Below are 17,405 nucleotides of genomic sequence, written 5' to 3'. Positions count from 1 at the left end.
TAGCTGCGCACCCGTTGGGGATGCACCGCAAACCGATACACTGGCAACGTGGGACTTCAGCACGACGTACATACTGTATGTACAGGTATTATCTGTCCCGTGGACTAGGCCGAGCATCATGGGGCTGAGCAGGCGCCCTCACCCTGGCCTCCGCGATTCCACCAACGTTCACCACGGACATCTATCTACCTGTCTACCCATCACCTGTGGGACAGAGTCTATGCGTTGGTGATCCTTCATCACGGATGCCTTGTCCCCCGCGTTCCAGCTCCAACGAGGTGCGGGTATGTAAGCCAACCCTGCGGAACAACGGCGACATCCCCCACGTATTCGTTCGTACCTTTACCGGTCCTACACGGCTCACCACTCGGGGCCACTTGTCGTCCGTCGTCCAGACTCTGGTCCTGTTAGTCAGTCACTCAAGGGTTCCGCACCACCCAAACCACCTACTTACTACCCTCCATCCTGGACCCCAGAACGTAAAAGGGGCCGGGGCCATGGAGGATTGACCTACCTACCTACCTACTACACACCTTATGATGCTGGTCACTGGTCGTTGCGAGCCATAATACCTTGCCCCCACTGTGTAGTACCAGGTACTCCGCCTGTTTGCCAACCCATAGCTTATTATCCTTTGTCCTGTTGATGGTCTTACTGTTCGTTTCCTCGAGCGAAGAGGAAGGATTCAAAGGATGAATAGAACCGCCAGAAAAGCTGGCCTCGCATTATTTTACATTCACCGCTGCCCTCTTCCGCACCCCCTCCAACTTCTCTTTCATTCCTCTTGTCTTGAACCTTGACCATCTCGTCTATCTGTTGCCTCGAGTCGTCCGTAGGTCTTTCATCTCGGTTCCACCCAAGACGCACTGCAACAAACAGCCCCCCCAAACCTGACGCCCCCAAGGCCAAGAACTATTCATCTCGTCCGACCAACGCCATTAACTTTGACCCTCACCTGAGTCCAGCATCTGAACCGGGTTCAAGTGGCTACTCTCGCTCGGTCTTCTTTATTTGTCTTTATGCATTCTTGAGATACCCCTCTCCGAACCTGTTCCCTATAGCTCTCTCTCCCCTTCTTAAGACTGGACCGAGCGTACGTACTTACAACCAATCAACCAATATGGCCAACTCGGCCAGCGCAAAACTTCTTCCTAGAATCGACACCTCCATGGCGCCATTCCTCACAGAATCTGCCGATGACAGACTCGTCTCGGCAATTGCCCTCGTACTAAGTTTGCCGAAAAACAGTATAGAGTTATTCGACTCCTTTTCTGACCTTGGTGGCGATAGGCCTTCCGCTATCGCCCTAAGGAAAACGTGCATGAGCCTCGGACTCGATGTGAGGACGGGCGACATTCTCCGCTGCCATACATTGGCGGAGCTTCAGACCTGCATTACCCCCTTGGTTCAGGCCGCGCCTGTGTCCAAGGACTCTGACGAAGACAGTGCCTCTCCCTCCGATGTCTTCAGCTCAAGTCCCAGACGAAACAGCGCATACTCGACATCATCGTGCGAGTCCTCCAACAGCGCCGACTCACCACCGGCAAAGACACCAAATTTTGAAATCGAACAGTTCATCCAGTCCACGCCGCAGGTAAGGACCGCCGCAGTCATCAGGCCAAAGGCGGGATACTTGGAGGACAAGCTCGTGGCTTTCGTCACCTTGGCTTCGGGCCGCGTCTCGCAATCCAGCCTGTCGAGCATCCGCCTCGTTCCCCAATCGCAGATGCACTTTGCCGGGAGTCAGGTCGCAGCGGTTCGACTGGCTCTCGAGACATCCGGAGGAGCTCATACCGTACCAAATTCATGGATCGTGCTTGACCAGATGCCTTCAAACGGAGAGGGCTCCGTCGACCGGAGGCGGCTTCAGACATGGATCCAGAACATCAATGAAGACATGTATCACCAAATCTCGAGCCTCGAATCCAACGAGCTCTTCCAGGAGCCATTGACGGAGATGGAGCGGGTTTTGCAAAAGAATGTCGCCAACGTCCTCCGGCTGCCTCTGAGGCAAATCGGCATGAACTTCTCCTTCAGCCAGCTTGGGGGCGATGACATTTCTGCCATGATGCTCGTCTCCGCATGTAGGACAGAGTCCATTATCGTAAGGCCAGAAGACATCCAGAAATGTCCGACCCTCGGCCAGCTAGCATCGCTCGCCTACCGAAAAAGTCAGAGATCCGATTCCTGGAGTGAAGAGTCCGTTGAAGGCTTCAAGCTGTCGCCGATACAGCAGATGTATTTCGACACCGGCATGGGTGGCCGTATCGAGCAGCGCATGGCTTCCAGCACCGGTTACCGTTTCAACCAGAGTCTCCTCCTCCGGGTCAAGAACAACTCAACATTGGAGAACATCCACGCCGCCATCTCGACGGTTGTCGGTCACCACTCCATGTTGCGCGCACGATTCAAGCCCGAGACTGACGGCTGGACTCAGCGGATCGTACCCAAAGTGGACGGGTCGTACGGGTTCCGCTATCATTCGGTCAGCACGACCGAAGAGGTCATGGGCATCGTCGCGCGGTCACAAGCCACCATTAACATCGAGTCTGGGCCAGTGTTTTCGGTCGACCACTTTCGGACTCACGACGGCCAGCAATTAGTTTATCTACTGGCACATCATCTTGTTGTGGACATGATGTCATGGCGGATTATCCTCCACGACCTCGATGAGCTGCTACGAGAAGGCACGCTGTTTTCTGAGCGCTCCATGCCCTACCAGAGATGGAACGAGCTGCAAGAAGAGTACATCATCAACAACCCAGAGGAGCTTGTGATGCCGTTTCAGCTACCCAGTGGAGAGTACAACTACTGGGGCCTCGATGATTCACACAACACCTATGGCGAGATCTCGGTCGCCAGCTTCACCCTCAGCCCAGCGTTGACCTCGATTTTGCACACAGCATGCAACCAGGTCTTCAAGACCGACATGTCGGACATCTACATGGCGGCTCTGCTCCTCTCATTCAGCCAGACTTTCCACAACCGCCCGACGCCCGTGATCTGGAGCCAGGAACACGGCAGAGAGCCGTGGAGCCAGGACATCGACATCACAGAAACCGTTGGCTGGTTCACCTCGCTTTGTCCGGTCACAATGCCAGTCGATTTGGCCGACGACTTCCTCCACGTCCTGCGCAAGATGAAGGACACGAGGCGATCGATCCCCCGGCGCGGATGGTGCTACTTTGGATCGAGGTATTTCGGGCCCGAAGCAGCGACGAGAAGCAACGAGGGTTGGCCATTGGAAATCATGTTTACGTACGCCGGCTCCGTCCAACAAATCGAACGAGAGAAGGGCGTCCTCGAGCAAGTCACGATCCCCGGAAGGCTAAGGTCAACAGAAGCCGCCGACATTGGTTCAGAAGTGTCCAGAATTGCTCTGTTCGAGGTATCGGCCATGGTCGATCAGGGCTCTGCCTCGATCCAAATTGTCTACAACCGCAACTCCAAGCACCAGGATAAGATCGCCGAGTGGGTTCAGGCGTACGAGCATCTTCTATACGAGGCCATTGGTAGGCTGCGATATCGGGGCCAAGAACTCACGCTGTCCGACGTCCCGATGCTCAACACGAGCTACGAGGGTCTTGCGAAGCTCAATACCGACCGGCTCGTGGCCTTGGGGCTTTCCAGCGCCAAGGACATCGAGGACGTCCTGCCCGTCACGGCATTGCAGCAAGACATTCTCATCAGCCAGACGCAGGACATTGAGATCTGCCACAGCCACGCCATCTACGAGCTCGCGTCCCCAAACGGTGTTGTGGCTGACCAAGCGCAAATCTGCACCATCTGGCAGCAGATCGTTGCCAAGTACCCGGCCCTGAGAACCGTCTTCATCGACAGCATATCTGAGGACGGCCTTTTCGATCAAGTCGTGCTGAGGCGGTGCTCGCCCGACATGCTTTTCGTCGACGCCGAGGCGGGAACAGACCCTGTGGCTGTTCTTAACGCGCTGCCGCCGATGAGTCCGACACCCTACAACCCGCGCCACCGGGTTTCAGTGTGCAAGTCGCATGCGAGCACTTTCCTGCGGCTCGATATCAGCCATGCGCTCTGCGATGTAAGTTCGAAGTTATCCGTTGTGGCCCGGATTCGCTAATGTTGAAACAGGCCCTGAGTCTCCAAAACATCGTCTGGGACTTGAAGAGGATGTACAACTCGAGCAAGGCTTGCCTGAAGGTGCTCGACCCTTCACATGCCGCTTGTGTCCAGTACATATCCGCCGCCCGGCAAGAAAATAGTCTTAATTTCTGGCTCGGTCGCCTCCAGGACACGAATCCCTGCCTGTTCCCACGTCTGATGACGCTCAGCGACCCAGCCATGCGGCACACCAACTTCCGTACCGAGCTTCCGATGGCTCAGATTGACGATTTCTGTCGGTCCCAGGATGTCAGTCGGTCGGCCCTCGTGCAAATGGCGTGGGCGCTTGCCCTGCGTGCATTCACCGGCTCTAACCAAGTCTGCTTCGGCTACCGCTCTTCGGGTCGAGATGCCGCAGACGCGCCAGAAGGACTGACGCTCTCGGTGGGCGCCTTCGAGAACACCACGACATGCTCGGTCGGACTCGAGAACCACAAGTCCATTGCCTCAGTTCTAGGATCTCTCGAAGACGACGCTGCGGCCTGCCGTCCGCACCAGAGCGTGCCGATATCAGAAATCCGGCACGCTCTCGGCCTCAAGGGCGACGGTCTCTTCAACACCTGCTTGTCCTACCAGGAAGAACCACACGAGCTCAAGAGCAGGTTCAGCTCCACGCGTCTGCCCATGAGACTCTCGTGCATCCAGGCCTTCAACGCTCCCGATTTTGATGTTACCTTCTCGTTGACCCTCGTTAATGGACAGCTCGTTACCGGAGTATCCCACAGGCTCATGACAGCTTCCCAGGCGGAGAATCTAACAAACACATTCGGACGTGCTGTCATGTCTATCATCGGAAGCCCCGCCGAGGAAACTCTTGGATCGATCAACCTCTTCACCGACAGGGATTACGCCCAGCTACTGATCAGCGACTGGGGGGTGGACAGTGGCAAGGAACCTGCACATGCGTGTGTCCACGCGTTGGTATCGCAGCAGGGCAGGCGGAATCCGGATGCGCCAGCTATATGCGCCTGGGATGGCGGGCTCTCATATCGACAGGTCTGCCGACTTGTTTCCCGGCTGGCGAACTTTCTTGTCCAATGGGGAGTCCGACCCGGCGTTGCTGTCCCCGTGATTCTCGACAAGAACAAGTGGGCGGTGGTCAGCGTCCTGGCTGTATTGAAGCAAGTTCTCATCACGGCCATCACTCCTTTTCGTACGCTAACACTATTCTAGAGCCGGAGGCTGCTTCGTGCCCATCGATGCAGAGGATCGAGCCAACGTAGAGACGTTCATCCGCCAGCTCACGCCCAAGATTGTCGTAGCAACCGACTTGGGCTGGAAAAGTCTCGAGTCCCTCGTCGAGGGAGTCATCGTGGTTGACGACTCTCTCTTTGAGGTAAACTTCCCACCGCAGGCGCCCTTGCCCATGGCAGCACCCGACGACGCCGCCTGCATGCTTCTCGCGCCTGGTTCGTCGCGTGGAAGAGATGCAAAGGGTATCATTTTCCACCACGCAGCTCTGTCTTCGGCATTCCTCACGCAGGGCCGGGTTCTGAACCTCAACAGGGACAGTCGCGTCATGCAACTGTCTTCCTTCAACGTTGACACTGCCCTGGTTGAGCTACTTTCGACCCTGGTCCACGGCGGATGTGTATGCATCCCATCATCCGTCGACACGACGAGTGACATCGTAGGCGCCGCTTGCAGGATGGATATCAATTGGAGTTACATGACGCCTGTGCTGGCGCGGAAGATGACACCGGCCGCCATCCCGAGCCTAAAGACTGTCTGCTTCAGGACGCGTCGTTTGGACGAGGATACCTGTGCCCCTTGGATGGAAAAGACGAAGGTCCTTCTGGCTTACGGTGCTCCCGACATCTGTCCCCTCGGCGTCTCTGTTCTGGAGGTCACGAAGCCTTCGGATCTCTCGCGCGTCGCGCCTCCGTTCCTCGGAAGATTTTGGATCGTCAACCCCGAAGACCACCGCAAGCTGATGCCGATTGGCGCTCTTGGCGAGCTCATTATCGAAAGCCCAACCCTCGCGCACCACTTCGTCCCCGGCCAGTCGCTGTCACATCTGCCCCAGGACTCGGAATTTTCACTCGAGGATGGCAAGCCCACAACACGCTACTTCAAGACGGGCCATCTTGTTCGGTACACGGAGGACGGGCTGCTTGACTTCGTGTCCAGCGGCCGTGACGCTGTCGAGAGTAACGGGCAAATCGTCCCGGTGACTGAGATCGAACAGAGACTCCGACGGTGCTTGGGCCAAGGGATCGACATCGCCGTTGAATCCATCATCAGCCGCGATGCGCAGCCCTCCCTTGCGGCGTTTGTGGAGTTCGGCGAAAACCTCTTCGAGGGCTCCGAAGACCTCACTAGGATCACAATCACCACCCGGGAGCGCACGTACATCGCCAAGAAGCTCATCGAGTCGTCCTTGGGCACTGGCATGCCGTCGCACATGATGCCGACCATCTTCGTTCCCGTAAAGCATCTCCCCGTCACACCCTCTCTCAAGGTCAACCGTCGCAAGCTCCAAAAGATGGTCGGGTGGTTGTCGCATGAGCAGCTGCAGGCCCTCTCCACGGTTGCATCGCCCGAAGAAGTCCGCTCGGTCGGAATCAAGCCGCTTCCCCTGACCAAGGTCGAGGAGCGAATGCAGTCGATCTGGGCGTCCCTTCTGGGGATTCACCCTTCAAGCATCCGCGGCAACCAGAGCTTCTCGATGCTCGGCGGCCAGGGTTTCCTTGCCGGCCAGCTCGTTGTTGCATGCCGGAAGCAAGGACTCATCATTTCCCTACTCGACGTCCTGTGCGGCGCCACCCTGACCGAGCTCTGCCAGAACATCACAATGAGCTCAGATCACGCGCTCGAGGCGGTGGAGCCTGAGCCATCAGCTCCATCCGTGGTGTCTTCAACGGAATCGCTGCTTGAAGAGCAGTTCATACAGGATGTCGTTGTTCCAAAATTGAAGGTTGAGCCCGAAGCCATCGACGATGTTGCGGAAGCCGCAGCGTCTCAGCTAAAGTTTCTCGAAGCCGGCTTGCTGAAGGGAAGCTCGAGCTTCACGTACTTCACCTTCAGCTTCACCGGGCCAGTCCAAACCAAGAAGCTCAAAGCCGTCTGCATGTGCCTGGCAAGAATCCACCCCATCCTACGAACCGCATTCGTCACCCATGGTAGAAGGGTGTACCAAGTGGCGCTGAAGTCCTTCAGCCCGGAGTTCAAGAGGGTCGAGGTTCCGAACTGGAGGGTCTCGACGATGACCGAAAAGATAATCAAGAGGGATCAGACTGGCCCCTTCGATCTCGAGGTTCCGATGACAAAGTTCTTCTTCATCGACGCTGGCAAGCAGTCCAATCTCGTCCTGCGGCTATCCGGGGCCCAGTACGACGGCGCTTCCATCTCTCTTCTGCTGCATCACCTGAAGAGCATTTACATCGCTCCATCTTGCCCGCCCAGGAGAGCGACTTACTTCGACTTTGCTCGCTCGGTGCAGCTTGCTCACAACAACGGCGCAAAGGACCACTGGACTTCCTTGCTGAACGGGGCAAAGATGACCCAAGTCATCGCCCACAGCAAGCCGCCAGGAATGAGCACGAACGTCAAGACCATATCGAACAACGTCTCGGTGATGTCCCTGGCCAACATCGGCATCTCCTTCGACACCGTCGTCAAGGCGGCCTGGGCCATGACGCTCGCAACACTCTCCGGATCGGGCGATGTTGTCTTTGGCGAGATCGTCGAGGGAAGGCATCTAAGACTAGCTGACGGTTCGGACATCTCAGGCACCCTCGGGCCCGTTTCCAATGCCATTCCTGTCCGCGTCCAATTTGCGGACACGTTGAGCAGCCCCCTCGAGCTGCTCAAGTACGTCCACAGCCAGCGCGTCACGAGCATTCCCTTCGAGAACATGGGCTGGCTTGAGATTGTCGAAAAATGCACCAAGCTTCCATACTGGACGCGCTTCAGCACGGTTGTCGAACACCGTCACCAGGATGCCGCCAAGGAGGCAGAAGTTTTCAATATCGGCACCATCAAGTGCAAGTTCAACATCCAAGAGCCGATTAGTAGAGACGTCTACGACCTTCACGTCGTATCCAGCCAGCAGGACTCCAGCAGCGGCGAGATATCTCTGACGTTCTGCGAGAACCGCATACCTAGTCTCTTCGCCAACGAGACGCTCAAAGCTCTCTGCTCCAATATTGAGCTTCTCACCTCGGTGTCCATGCTCCACCCGTTGATTCCCTCGTCGGTCGACTACTGCGACGTAGCGGCGCAGATACCGCTGCCCCAGCTAGAAATGGAAGCAAAACCTACGGCCGTCGCCGCCACCTTGTCCGAAAGCCACCGGACCGCCATCCAGGAAACCATCTCCAACGTCTGGACAAGGGTCCTGGACCCGCGTTCCCTCGGTGTGCCCGAGGCGCAGCTTCACAACGCGGCGTTCTACGACCTCTGGGGCAGCATGATCTCCGCCTCGCTGATCGCCGAAGCGCTGACACAGGAGCTTCCCAAGCTGGGCGTCCCCGGGTCCCACGGCCTGACCGTCTCGATGGAGGAAGTCATGGCGCACCCGACAATGGCGGAGCAATTCGAGCTCGCGGCCCGCAAGATGCGTGACGCTAAGAGGAGGACAATCATCGAGGTGCTCTCGCCCAAGTCACACCCTTCGTGGGGTCGTGGGCTGAAGAGGCTGAGCACGACGGTCGCCGGAGAGAAGGCGTCTCACGAACGCGACCTGGGCAGCGCCAGCGCCAGCTCATCGAGCTCCATGGAGGCGCTCAAGGGTCTCAACATGCAGCAGCCGGCCCCGTCGATGCACCCCATCGCAGAGGGCGCTGGCTCGGGCGCCGTCAACTCGGCGAACCCTGCGTCGCCCATGGGGTCGGAGGAGCGCTGGAGGGCGAGACTGAGTCTTGCGGTCGAGCATGATGGGGGGAGCATGGAGAGCATGACGACGGGGAGTAGCCGCACAGAAGAGGAGACTGAGGTCCGTCGAGCGAGCGCGGAGAGGAAGGAGGAGGGCGGGGACGTGATGAGTCCGCTGCGCGAGGCCACTGTCCCAACGCCCATGAGGGAGAGTAGGCTCCGGAGAAAGGCAGGCAGCGTTTTGCACCGGATCAGTCTCGTTAGTCCCGTGGGGATCTCTGGGCCGAGATTGGGACATCACTGAGTGATGTGTAGTTTGTAAACTTGAGGAATGGTTGTTCAGCGGCTGATGGATGCTTGGTTGGCTTTTGGTGCTGGGTCTTTTCTTCATTACTAGAATACTGCAGTTGCGGCATGACATGATGATATCCAATAAACGCAACGTACTTCAGCATCCTTTGGCTCAACTCCTCCAGTCTCAAGGGCGGCACGCACGCTACCTCAACAAGCTCTCAAGGCGGTGAATTTTATGAGCCCGAAATGATATGATAGCGAGACGATGTAAAGTCATGTAGAAAGCCCAGCTGCGAGTGATCAAGATGTCACAAACGGCATAGCTTAGAGCAGTAGTTCCCCTCGAACATCTCTAGCAGAAATGGGGTAACAAGGAGTCGCTCAGCTGTGTTTTTGCGTTGTTTAATATTGTTAAAGAATACGGCACTATCTCAGAAGGTCCTCTGATTACTCCTTAACCTAACTTCAGTTGGTATGCCCAAGCTGGCATGAACCACGTCCCAAACGGCGACAAACGGGCTCCCCAGGTCCGCCAGGACGACTCAACGAGCAATCCCCTAAATGATGCCAGTGACACAGGGACATGGCCAATCAACGGTACCAACCTGAAGAAACCGCTTCTGAACCCACCCACTGATGACTATGGCCCGGGAAATGGATGTAATAACACAGTGCAACATAGCCGTCGCAACCAACGTCTCGGTAGAGGTTGCACGTGGCTGCCCGCAGTCGGTTGCGAACCCCGTCTAGATCACTCTTAGAGGCCCGGGAAACGTGTTGGAGAAACCGAGCACGACGACCAGCGTTTACAGTCGTTACGAAATGTGATTATTCACCTTGCTCCGCAATAGTTAGACAGCGGAAGAACCGGAGAAGCTGAAGCAAGATACCAACCGATCCTGCAACGGAGTTGTCTTCGGGTAATGCATCCAAGATACTAGAAAAGGCATCGCGTGAAAGCCGTGCAACCAGCTGTCATCGTTGAACATACCAGAGAGCTGTTGATCTCTCATCGGACCTGCGGGGTTCGGGGCCCGGTAAGGACGACCCGTTCCATATTGGTCGCATGCGTTCGTCGTTGACCTATTGAGCTAGAAATCTCAACGATCAACCTCTTGAACGGCTTACAAACGCTTTATCCCAGACTCGCTTGGGTCCTGGGCACCCGATGCAAACACATCAGAGGCGGAGGTGCGGGATGTTTGCAACGAGGCCGTCACATATATCTATCCCCATATGAACTGTAGTTGTCGGTACACCACGGGATGAAACAACAGTTTTCTCGATTGCAAGGAACAAGCCTATTGCTTTGTCGGGCGTGACTAAAGTTGTCCAAACTGGCGGGATGGCATGGTGTCAAGGGTGGCTTGGCAGTTGGTTCCACTTTCCTCCGCTACACGAGAGTCTAATTGTTCTCAGTTCCGTGCTGTCCTGGAAAGACGCAACCGGTCTAGTTAGCAGAATGTTGATTTGCAACATAAGCTGTCCAAGTGTTTACAGTTACTTACTACAGCAGTGTTCCCCGTCGACCTTTCGCTCACGTCGTTAGAGGATCCACGGAAGTAGGTGCTAGCGAGTTTGCGAAGTGGTGGCATGGAGCAGGTTGTTACTCCTAAGCCGCCCTCCATGACCGACCATAAAACTGTCTGTCCCCAATTATCTATATTATTGATATAAGCTTACAAGCTGCGAATAGGTAATGGCAAATGCACTACTCACAAAGAGACTCATTTGGATATGCTTTGGTATCGTATGAATGGTAGTATCCTAAGCGGACTAGTCCGGCAGCGCTGCCGATGATGCCCAAACCCAGTATGATTTGTAATGAAACCTTACGACGTTTTGGCATTTGTAGGCCCCGTATGAGGAAGAATGGCGTGATTGCGCATGTCCAGTCCACAATAGCCAGGACGGTAGTGCCGATGTAAGCAGCAAGTATCCATCCGTTACGAAGACGGCAGTGGCCGCTGCAGCACTGTCAGCCAGAATTTCAGTAAACATATGTAGACGCAAGACGACGTACAGGTTCTCGTTCCATAGAGCTGGTACAGGAGAACAGCTCCCCAACCAAATAGCCATACAGACTAACAAGTTAATAGCTAGTACAGTCATACTTCCCCAAATGATGTACGCATATACTTGGGTAGTGCTCAACCGCACAATCATAATGGACACGGAGAGCTTGGTCATGACTGTCGAGATGAAGTATGCAACTTCGCACCAAAACATGTATTCCTTAAGCTTGATTCGGTAGTAGACCAGCTGTCCTTCGGGGATTCGAGCATCGCGTGCCCCGAGCCCATAACACGTCCCGAGGAGGATAAAGGCAACTGATGGCAAGAAGAAAACCTGTCATGGTTAGGAAAAGACGCAACAGGCGAGGGGCATGGCAACACACCCACCCAAGGACGGCAAAAGTGTCGTCCCAGCCCCATATCTTTCTCGATTCCGACAGCTTGAGCCTCACCCAGACGCGAAGACCAACCACGAGGGTAGAAAGAACCGTCAAGACGCATGTTACGGTCTGAATCGTCGCTGTGAGGCCGCTGACTGGAAGCTGTGGGAGCCCGCGGGCGACCTCCGACATCCGCTCGCCCTCTTGGCTCCGGGAAACGAGCAGTATCATCTTCGGCTGCGTGTCGACGTCGTTGTGGAGGCTGCAACGAGTGACTACGAAATGTTTTGAAGGATCGATAGAGGGTAGCACTGCTAAAAGTATCATTGAAGACTGGCAGGCGTGCAATGCCGGCAGCCGGTTATTTACAACGCCAGGCCTGCCATGGGCCTGTCTGCTAAGTACGCTAATGCTGATAGCTAATTTCGGGAAAGACTTTAGCTGACCCGGTTGATTGGCAATGCAACGGCAAACATAGCACCCTGCCACGTCGGACTTTGTCTCCTGAAGTCGTAGACTAGAGTCGGACGAGAGTCCGCAGCTCCGACGACCTACTACGTAGTATCAGCGTGCTTGATGCTTGTCACTTGCGAACGAATTCAAAGCCCTGTCACTCAGGTGGAAAATTTTCATGACCTAGTCAAGGGGTTGCTGGGGTTGCTGCATGTTGGGATTTCTTGACAGGTCCAACAGCCCGCCCACGCGAGTTCCAATAAGAACGTCTGCTTTCACATTTTTGTAATGGAACCCGCGTGCCGCCCCCTGTCTTGTCATCGTATCCGGAGACTCGGGTTTGGCTCCGTTGTCACATTAGAGGGAGAAAAGCAGAAAGAAAGAAAAAAGACAAGTCATCGTCGTTCCCTCGGTACAACTTGACTATTGTCTTCTCTCGCCCGTCGGTTGTTCTTGTGCAACGACATGATGAGGTTCTTTTCCACAACGCCACCGGCGCCACCGCGCAACCCAACCGATTACGTTGTCCCGGTCGGTTATTTCGACGACACTTTTCTCTTCAAAACATTCGTCATGTACACGGTTTTTGTGTTTCCCGAAGTACTGGAGACACAAAAGCTCCGTGATTCCCTTGAGAGCGTAGTACGCCGCCCCGGCTGGAACAAGCTAGCAGCCAGGCTACGAAAGAATGTGAGCTATACCCCTACACCCTGTATATTGTCCAGGATCACTATCTAACGCGGATACGTTAAGGACCGGGGAGAGCTTGAACACCATATACCTCAAAAGTTTTTGCACGGCCAGACACTTATTAGCTACGATCATGTTGACCATAGCAACGTAGACATAGCCTATCACCCAGCTGGGTCACGGATTCCTCGTCCGCCGTCTGATGGCAAACCTGCAGTTGTAGGAAACCCTGACGATTTGCTTGGATTCATTCACGGCCCCAATACCCCAAGAGGGCTCCATGACTATCTCTACTCGGACCGATCTGAGCTAGGTCTTCGCATCGTGTCATTTAAGGACTCTACGGTTATTGTGTTGCACTGGATACACCTGGCATTTGACGCCATGGCGAAAAGGTCGCTCCTAGAAGCTTGGTCCCTTGCTCTGAAGGGCGAACACTACAAGATACCAGAGCCTCTCCTCCCGAACAGCTACCCACTAGAGGACCTTGGCAAAACTAATGCCACGCCTCACGTGCTTGTTGATCGAAGAATGTCTGGGTTTGGCGTTGCGTTGTGGGTACTACGAAATATTTACCGCCTTGTATTTCGCAGCAAGGAACATCGTATGGTCTGTGTACCAGCCGAGTTCTTAGCGAAACTGAAAGAAAAGGCTTTGAAAGAGAATGATTTGGAAGAGCCCGACGAAGGAACGGCTTTCCGGGTACCAGTAGAAGAGCCATTTTTGAGCGACGGCGACGTTCTCCTTGCGTGGATTACGCGCCTGTCCTTGTCAAACTTTCCAGAAGACTCCAAGAGATTGGTATGTGTTTACTTTACCCCGATGCTTTTGAAGGTTCATTCTCATGTAACTTGCCCTTCAAGGTCGCTGTGCAGCAGGCGTACCAGTGGCGGTCTGTCCTCAAGGATCTCTTGCCGTCTGACAAGCCGTTTCTCTGCAACTGCGTTGGCTTCCTCGTCACCCTTATGCCTGTCAGCGACGTCTTGAAGAAGCCACTTGGTCACTTGGCCTCAGCAATCCGCCGCTCAGTCAAAGAGCAAGGAACCCGCGAGCAGGTCGAAGCCTACAGCTCACTTGTCAGACAAGACCCCAGAGCCAAGGCGCCGCCTTTCTTTGGTCGCAGTTCGATGCAGTTATTGATGTTTTCCAACTGGCAAAAGGCCAAAATTTACGGTTTCGATCTATCAGGTGCTGCTGTCCAGCCGCGGCAGACACCATTGTTCCCTTCTTATGTGCAAACTATCCAGGGGCCTTACGACTTCACTGATGGAATCATTGTTGTGGGCAAGGATGAGCACGAGAACATTTGGCTTTCTGGCCATAAGGTGAAAGGGGAATGGAGTGTCATAGAGAGAAAGATGAGGGAGGACATTTGTGGAGAGCGAGAAAGAACCTAGTAACTTATCAGCCGAATGACTAGTAGACGTTCTGGATGTGTCCGTCTTTAGCTCCTAGTATGGTGTATCTTGTAAGCTTTCATACTTGGTTGGCAACGCGCTGAATGCTGTTTCTAGTTGCAGCTCCGATACAAGCACGAATATCAATAGTAGCTCTAGGATGTCATCAACGCTTCCCTTCTTCGACGGGCACATTTTCCTCTCTCCCAGGGCATCCACACTTGCAGAGCCTGACACTGTCGATGGGTAAGGAGTATTCGCTCTTCTGAGCAATACTACTACTACCATATTTCCGGGCATTGCCGTGTCCGTCATGCGTCTTATCAGTCCGGCAATGTTGGCCGATAGTGGGGCATTATCCCTTGGTAGGAAAACACGATGTTGAGCAACTGTCAGCAACATCGTTCGGAGTCTCCGCACACACGGGATTCGGAGACTGGTATCCCCGGTCTCTTTAAGTTTGCAATCCAATCTTATTTGACACTGACATTGCCGCCAGATGCTGACAATCAATCCACAGACTTTCCTGTCTGAGCGTGAATTGCAGGGCCACGTTACCAACGCTCCACTTCCCCTGTAGATCGGCAGCATTCTTCAAGTTTGTTGTCCAACGTTGAGACAGATGTTGGCAGGCCCATGCTATCCCATGCATTTTTGGTCGGACAGTGGCCCTCCTCCAACAACTGCTTGGCCAATGGTAGATTGCAAAAACATGCAGCCGCGCTTAGCAGGTTGAGGCTCGGATGAGTGTCCTCGGCACATAGGTTAGGTTCCATCGCATGAGCAAGCCTGAAAGCACGCCATCTTGAAGCCCGGTCCTGCTGGAATATACTTCCAATTCATCGAATCTCAAGTAGCCGGCTGATCTTGGCCGGCTTGGTTCCAAACCAGATACGGATACAAATATATTGGAACAGGGTGGGGCGATCAGGCCAAGGGTAACAAATAGACAGCGGGAACTACCTAAGCTTATACTACTCAGAGCATACAAGGGTCATAGCTTAGGAGATAGACGGGGAACTTAACAACGAACTTTGGACGGGGAATTTTTCCTATATATCTTTCCCCTAATTGGCCGCGAGCCTTTCTATGATTTACCTCTGATTGTAATAAACACAAGAATCTTAGGAGTTTCTACTCCTCTGATCAGTCTCTGGCTATACTCTGATCGAGACGATTATTTGTTCTGATCAGAGTGATCAATCACCTCTGACTATGGGAAGCATCTTGTGTTGCCTTAGTAGGTTTTGGCGTTTTCTAGCACTGTAATCAATGCCAGTACATTTTGACGTCGTTTTGTTCTCGGCCACTTAACACTATCGATAGTAACAGCCGCAGAGTAGACATATAATTGACTATGTAGAAGCGGTTGATAATAATGTTCGGAACACGCCTAAGCTGGAACCGTCTACGCCATAGAAAAGTTAACCTGTCAGTTTAACAAACCGTGAACGCAAAAATAACTTAGATACTTTCTGCAAAGTAATAAACACGTTCTACTGGCTTCTACCAGGCCAGCTACCAGTCGAAAAATGAAACAACCTTATCATCTTGCTTGACAGAGTAGCAATCATTCAGCTATGCAATTTAGTTTCGTCTGTCACTTTTGATGGTCTTTGGAAGTTGCCGCCGACTCAGATATCACTTCTATATGCCCTCTTCTGGAACTACTGCTAATGTCACATATCTAGCCCTAGGTCTTAAGATTGGAACCCATTCCCAAAAAGAAGACAAATCATATCAGTATAGATGACCAGCCCTCTGACAAGATTCTTTCGGGCACATCGGAGTATCTGCACTGTGATATCTTTGGAAAGAGTGGAGACGCCAATGGGGTCCTTAATACTGTTGTTCTGTCGCTCATGCTGTTGGTTCACCCAGCTTGTTGGTTTCCGTTCACTGTCACAGAGAATGGGTTATGTCGTTGGTTGGCAATGTTGGAACAGGTTACACCAAGATCCAAACTACACGTATGGGAGTGGGACATTGGCTTGGAAAGCCCAGACTTTGTCCATGCCAAAGTCATGCCCAGCCTAAGTTCCTGGGACGATCTCTCACTGACTTGGGGGTTTTGGGGGTAGGAGCCACAATGAGCCATCCGGAGAGCAACAATGCTCATGATAAGACAGCTTCAGTTTTGTTTAGACCCCATATAACTAATTCTTCTTGTCGTTAGCCTTGAGGTCTCTAATTAAGACATCATCAACTGTAGAAAATACTGCTGATTGGAATGGAAGACCAAAATTATCGGCGTACGTAGATGATATAAAGTGATGAGACTTCCACAACCAGTAGTCGGCTCTATCTCATCATTCCATACCTCAACTCATTCTGTCGCCCTTTGCCATCATTTTCCTGCCCTACTTGTTAAGTATCTCACTGCGTGGCCTCATCAGGCGTTCAGCAATGAATCTATCATCCTTTTTAGCGCTGCTTTGCAGCAGCGTCGCCTTGGCCTCAGGCTTAGCCCTGGCTTCTCTTTCGGTTGGTGTGTAAATACGTATCAAATAAGCCTCAAGGCCAGAATGATAACATATCGATTTGGTAGTAGCCATTCTCTGACAGCGTCCTCTTTTCTAAGCTCCAAGTTTCGTAGCATCGGCACTTCACCTGGCATCGCGCGTGAAGTTGTTCGAGGAAATACAGGGCTAGATGAAGGAACAAGATCATTGCCATGGATACAAAATTAGACTGTTCAGGCTTGCGCCCTGTCATTCTGGTTACCACGAGGACGGACAGAGCATGAAGTAGAATCCCCGACATCTGTTACCATTCCAGTATGAGTTTGCTGTTCCACGCCGTGTTTTCTCTCACCACTGCATGCTAGTCATACCAATGTTCTCTTCTGCTGTCTTTTATTTTCCCATTTTTCTTTTGCCCCCCCCCTTCTTCTTGATATAGATGTCAGAGGCTTCCAAGTTCTGCTTGCACTTTGGACAGAGCAATGTTCCAACTGCCAGTCAGATCGCATATGAAACTAGATGGAAGCGAACATACTATGCGAGTTGATTTAGACAATGAGCTTAAACTGTGCAAGGATCCATGGCGAGTAGCCTATGACAGGGTCTTGATAGCACCGCGGCTTCTTGCGACAAGCAAGACGTTCCGATAACACAAATTCTGTATATCAACTTCGCTTTCCTGGGCGTGGTACAAAACACGATAACAATAAAGCGGGCATAGCATTAACACCCGCCCAAAGAACCTCGGGCTTTTGAAGCTAG

General features: G+C 53.4%; 3 protein-coding genes across 3 annotated transcripts; 2 read left to right on the top strand and 1 right to left on the bottom strand.

The window, feature by feature from the left end:
* The first annotated feature begins 815 nt into the window (after positions 1 to 815).
* LY79DRAFT_391441 (AMP-binding enzyme) lies at positions 816 to 9,405 on the top strand. The gene is made up of 3 exons (XM_060552941.1): positions 816 to 4,057; positions 4,108 to 5,258; positions 5,311 to 9,405. Exons 1-3 carry the CDS (start codon positions 1,121 to 1,123, stop codon positions 9,254 to 9,256), a joined length of 8,034 nt encoding a protein of 2,677 aa, XP_060409608.1. The 5' UTR covers positions 816 to 1,120; the 3' UTR covers positions 9,257 to 9,405.
* A 1,197-nt stretch (positions 9,406 to 10,602) lies between these two features.
* Positions 10,603 to 11,872, bottom strand: LY79DRAFT_593537 (uncharacterized protein; the record flags this gene model as incomplete). The annotated part of the gene is made up of 5 exons (XM_060561570.1): positions 10,603 to 10,677; positions 10,755 to 10,906; positions 10,966 to 11,213; positions 11,270 to 11,595; positions 11,645 to 11,872. 5 exons carry the CDS (start codon positions 11,870 to 11,872, stop codon positions 10,603 to 10,605), a joined length of 1,029 nt encoding a protein of 342 aa, XP_060409607.1.
* A 601-nt stretch (positions 11,873 to 12,473) lies between these two features.
* Positions 12,474 to 14,283, top strand: LY79DRAFT_640333 (uncharacterized protein). The gene is made up of 3 exons (XM_060562336.1): positions 12,474 to 12,784; positions 12,848 to 13,585; positions 13,648 to 14,283. The coding sequence occupies exons 1-3, from the start codon at positions 12,560 to 12,562 to the stop codon at positions 14,179 to 14,181; spliced, it is 1,497 nt and encodes a 498-aa protein (XP_060409606.1). The 5' UTR covers positions 12,474 to 12,559; the 3' UTR covers positions 14,182 to 14,283.
* The last annotated feature ends 3,122 nt before the right edge of the window (positions 14,284 to 17,405 follow it).

This window comes from Colletotrichum navitas, assembly GCF_030913465.1.
Source record: "Colletotrichum navitas strain CBS 125086 chromosome Unknown LY79scaffold_81, whole genome shotgun sequence".
Lineage (NCBI taxonomy): Eukaryota > Fungi > Ascomycota > Sordariomycetes > Glomerellales > Glomerellaceae > Colletotrichum > Colletotrichum navitas.
Note: the sequence above shows the minus strand (reverse complement) of the source record. Positions and strands in the feature narration are given on the sequence as shown.

Excerpts from the sequence above, each read along its gene's own strand:
- LY79DRAFT_391441 (XM_060552941.1), top strand. The coding sequence starts at position 1,121 with ATGGCCAACTCGGCCAGCGCAAAACTTCTTCCTAGAATCGACACCTCC. Across the intron at positions 4,058-4,107 it reads TCAGCCATGCGCTCTGCGAT|GCCCTGAGTCTCCAAAACAT; the intron begins GTAAGTTCGAAG and ends ATGTTGAAACAG. Across the intron at positions 5,259-5,310 it reads AGCGTCCTGGCTGTATTGAA|AGCCGGAGGCTGCTTCGTGC; the intron begins GCAAGTTCTCAT and ends ACACTATTCTAG.
- LY79DRAFT_640333 (XM_060562336.1), top strand. The coding sequence starts at position 12,560 with ATGATGAGGTTCTTTTCCACAACGCCACCGGCGCCACCGCGCAACCCA. Across the intron at positions 12,785-12,847 it reads CAGCCAGGCTACGAAAGAAT|GACCGGGGAGAGCTTGAACA; the intron begins GTGAGCTATACC and ends GGATACGTTAAG. Across the intron at positions 13,586-13,647 it reads CAGAAGACTCCAAGAGATTG|GTCGCTGTGCAGCAGGCGTA; the intron begins GTATGTGTTTAC and ends TTGCCCTTCAAG.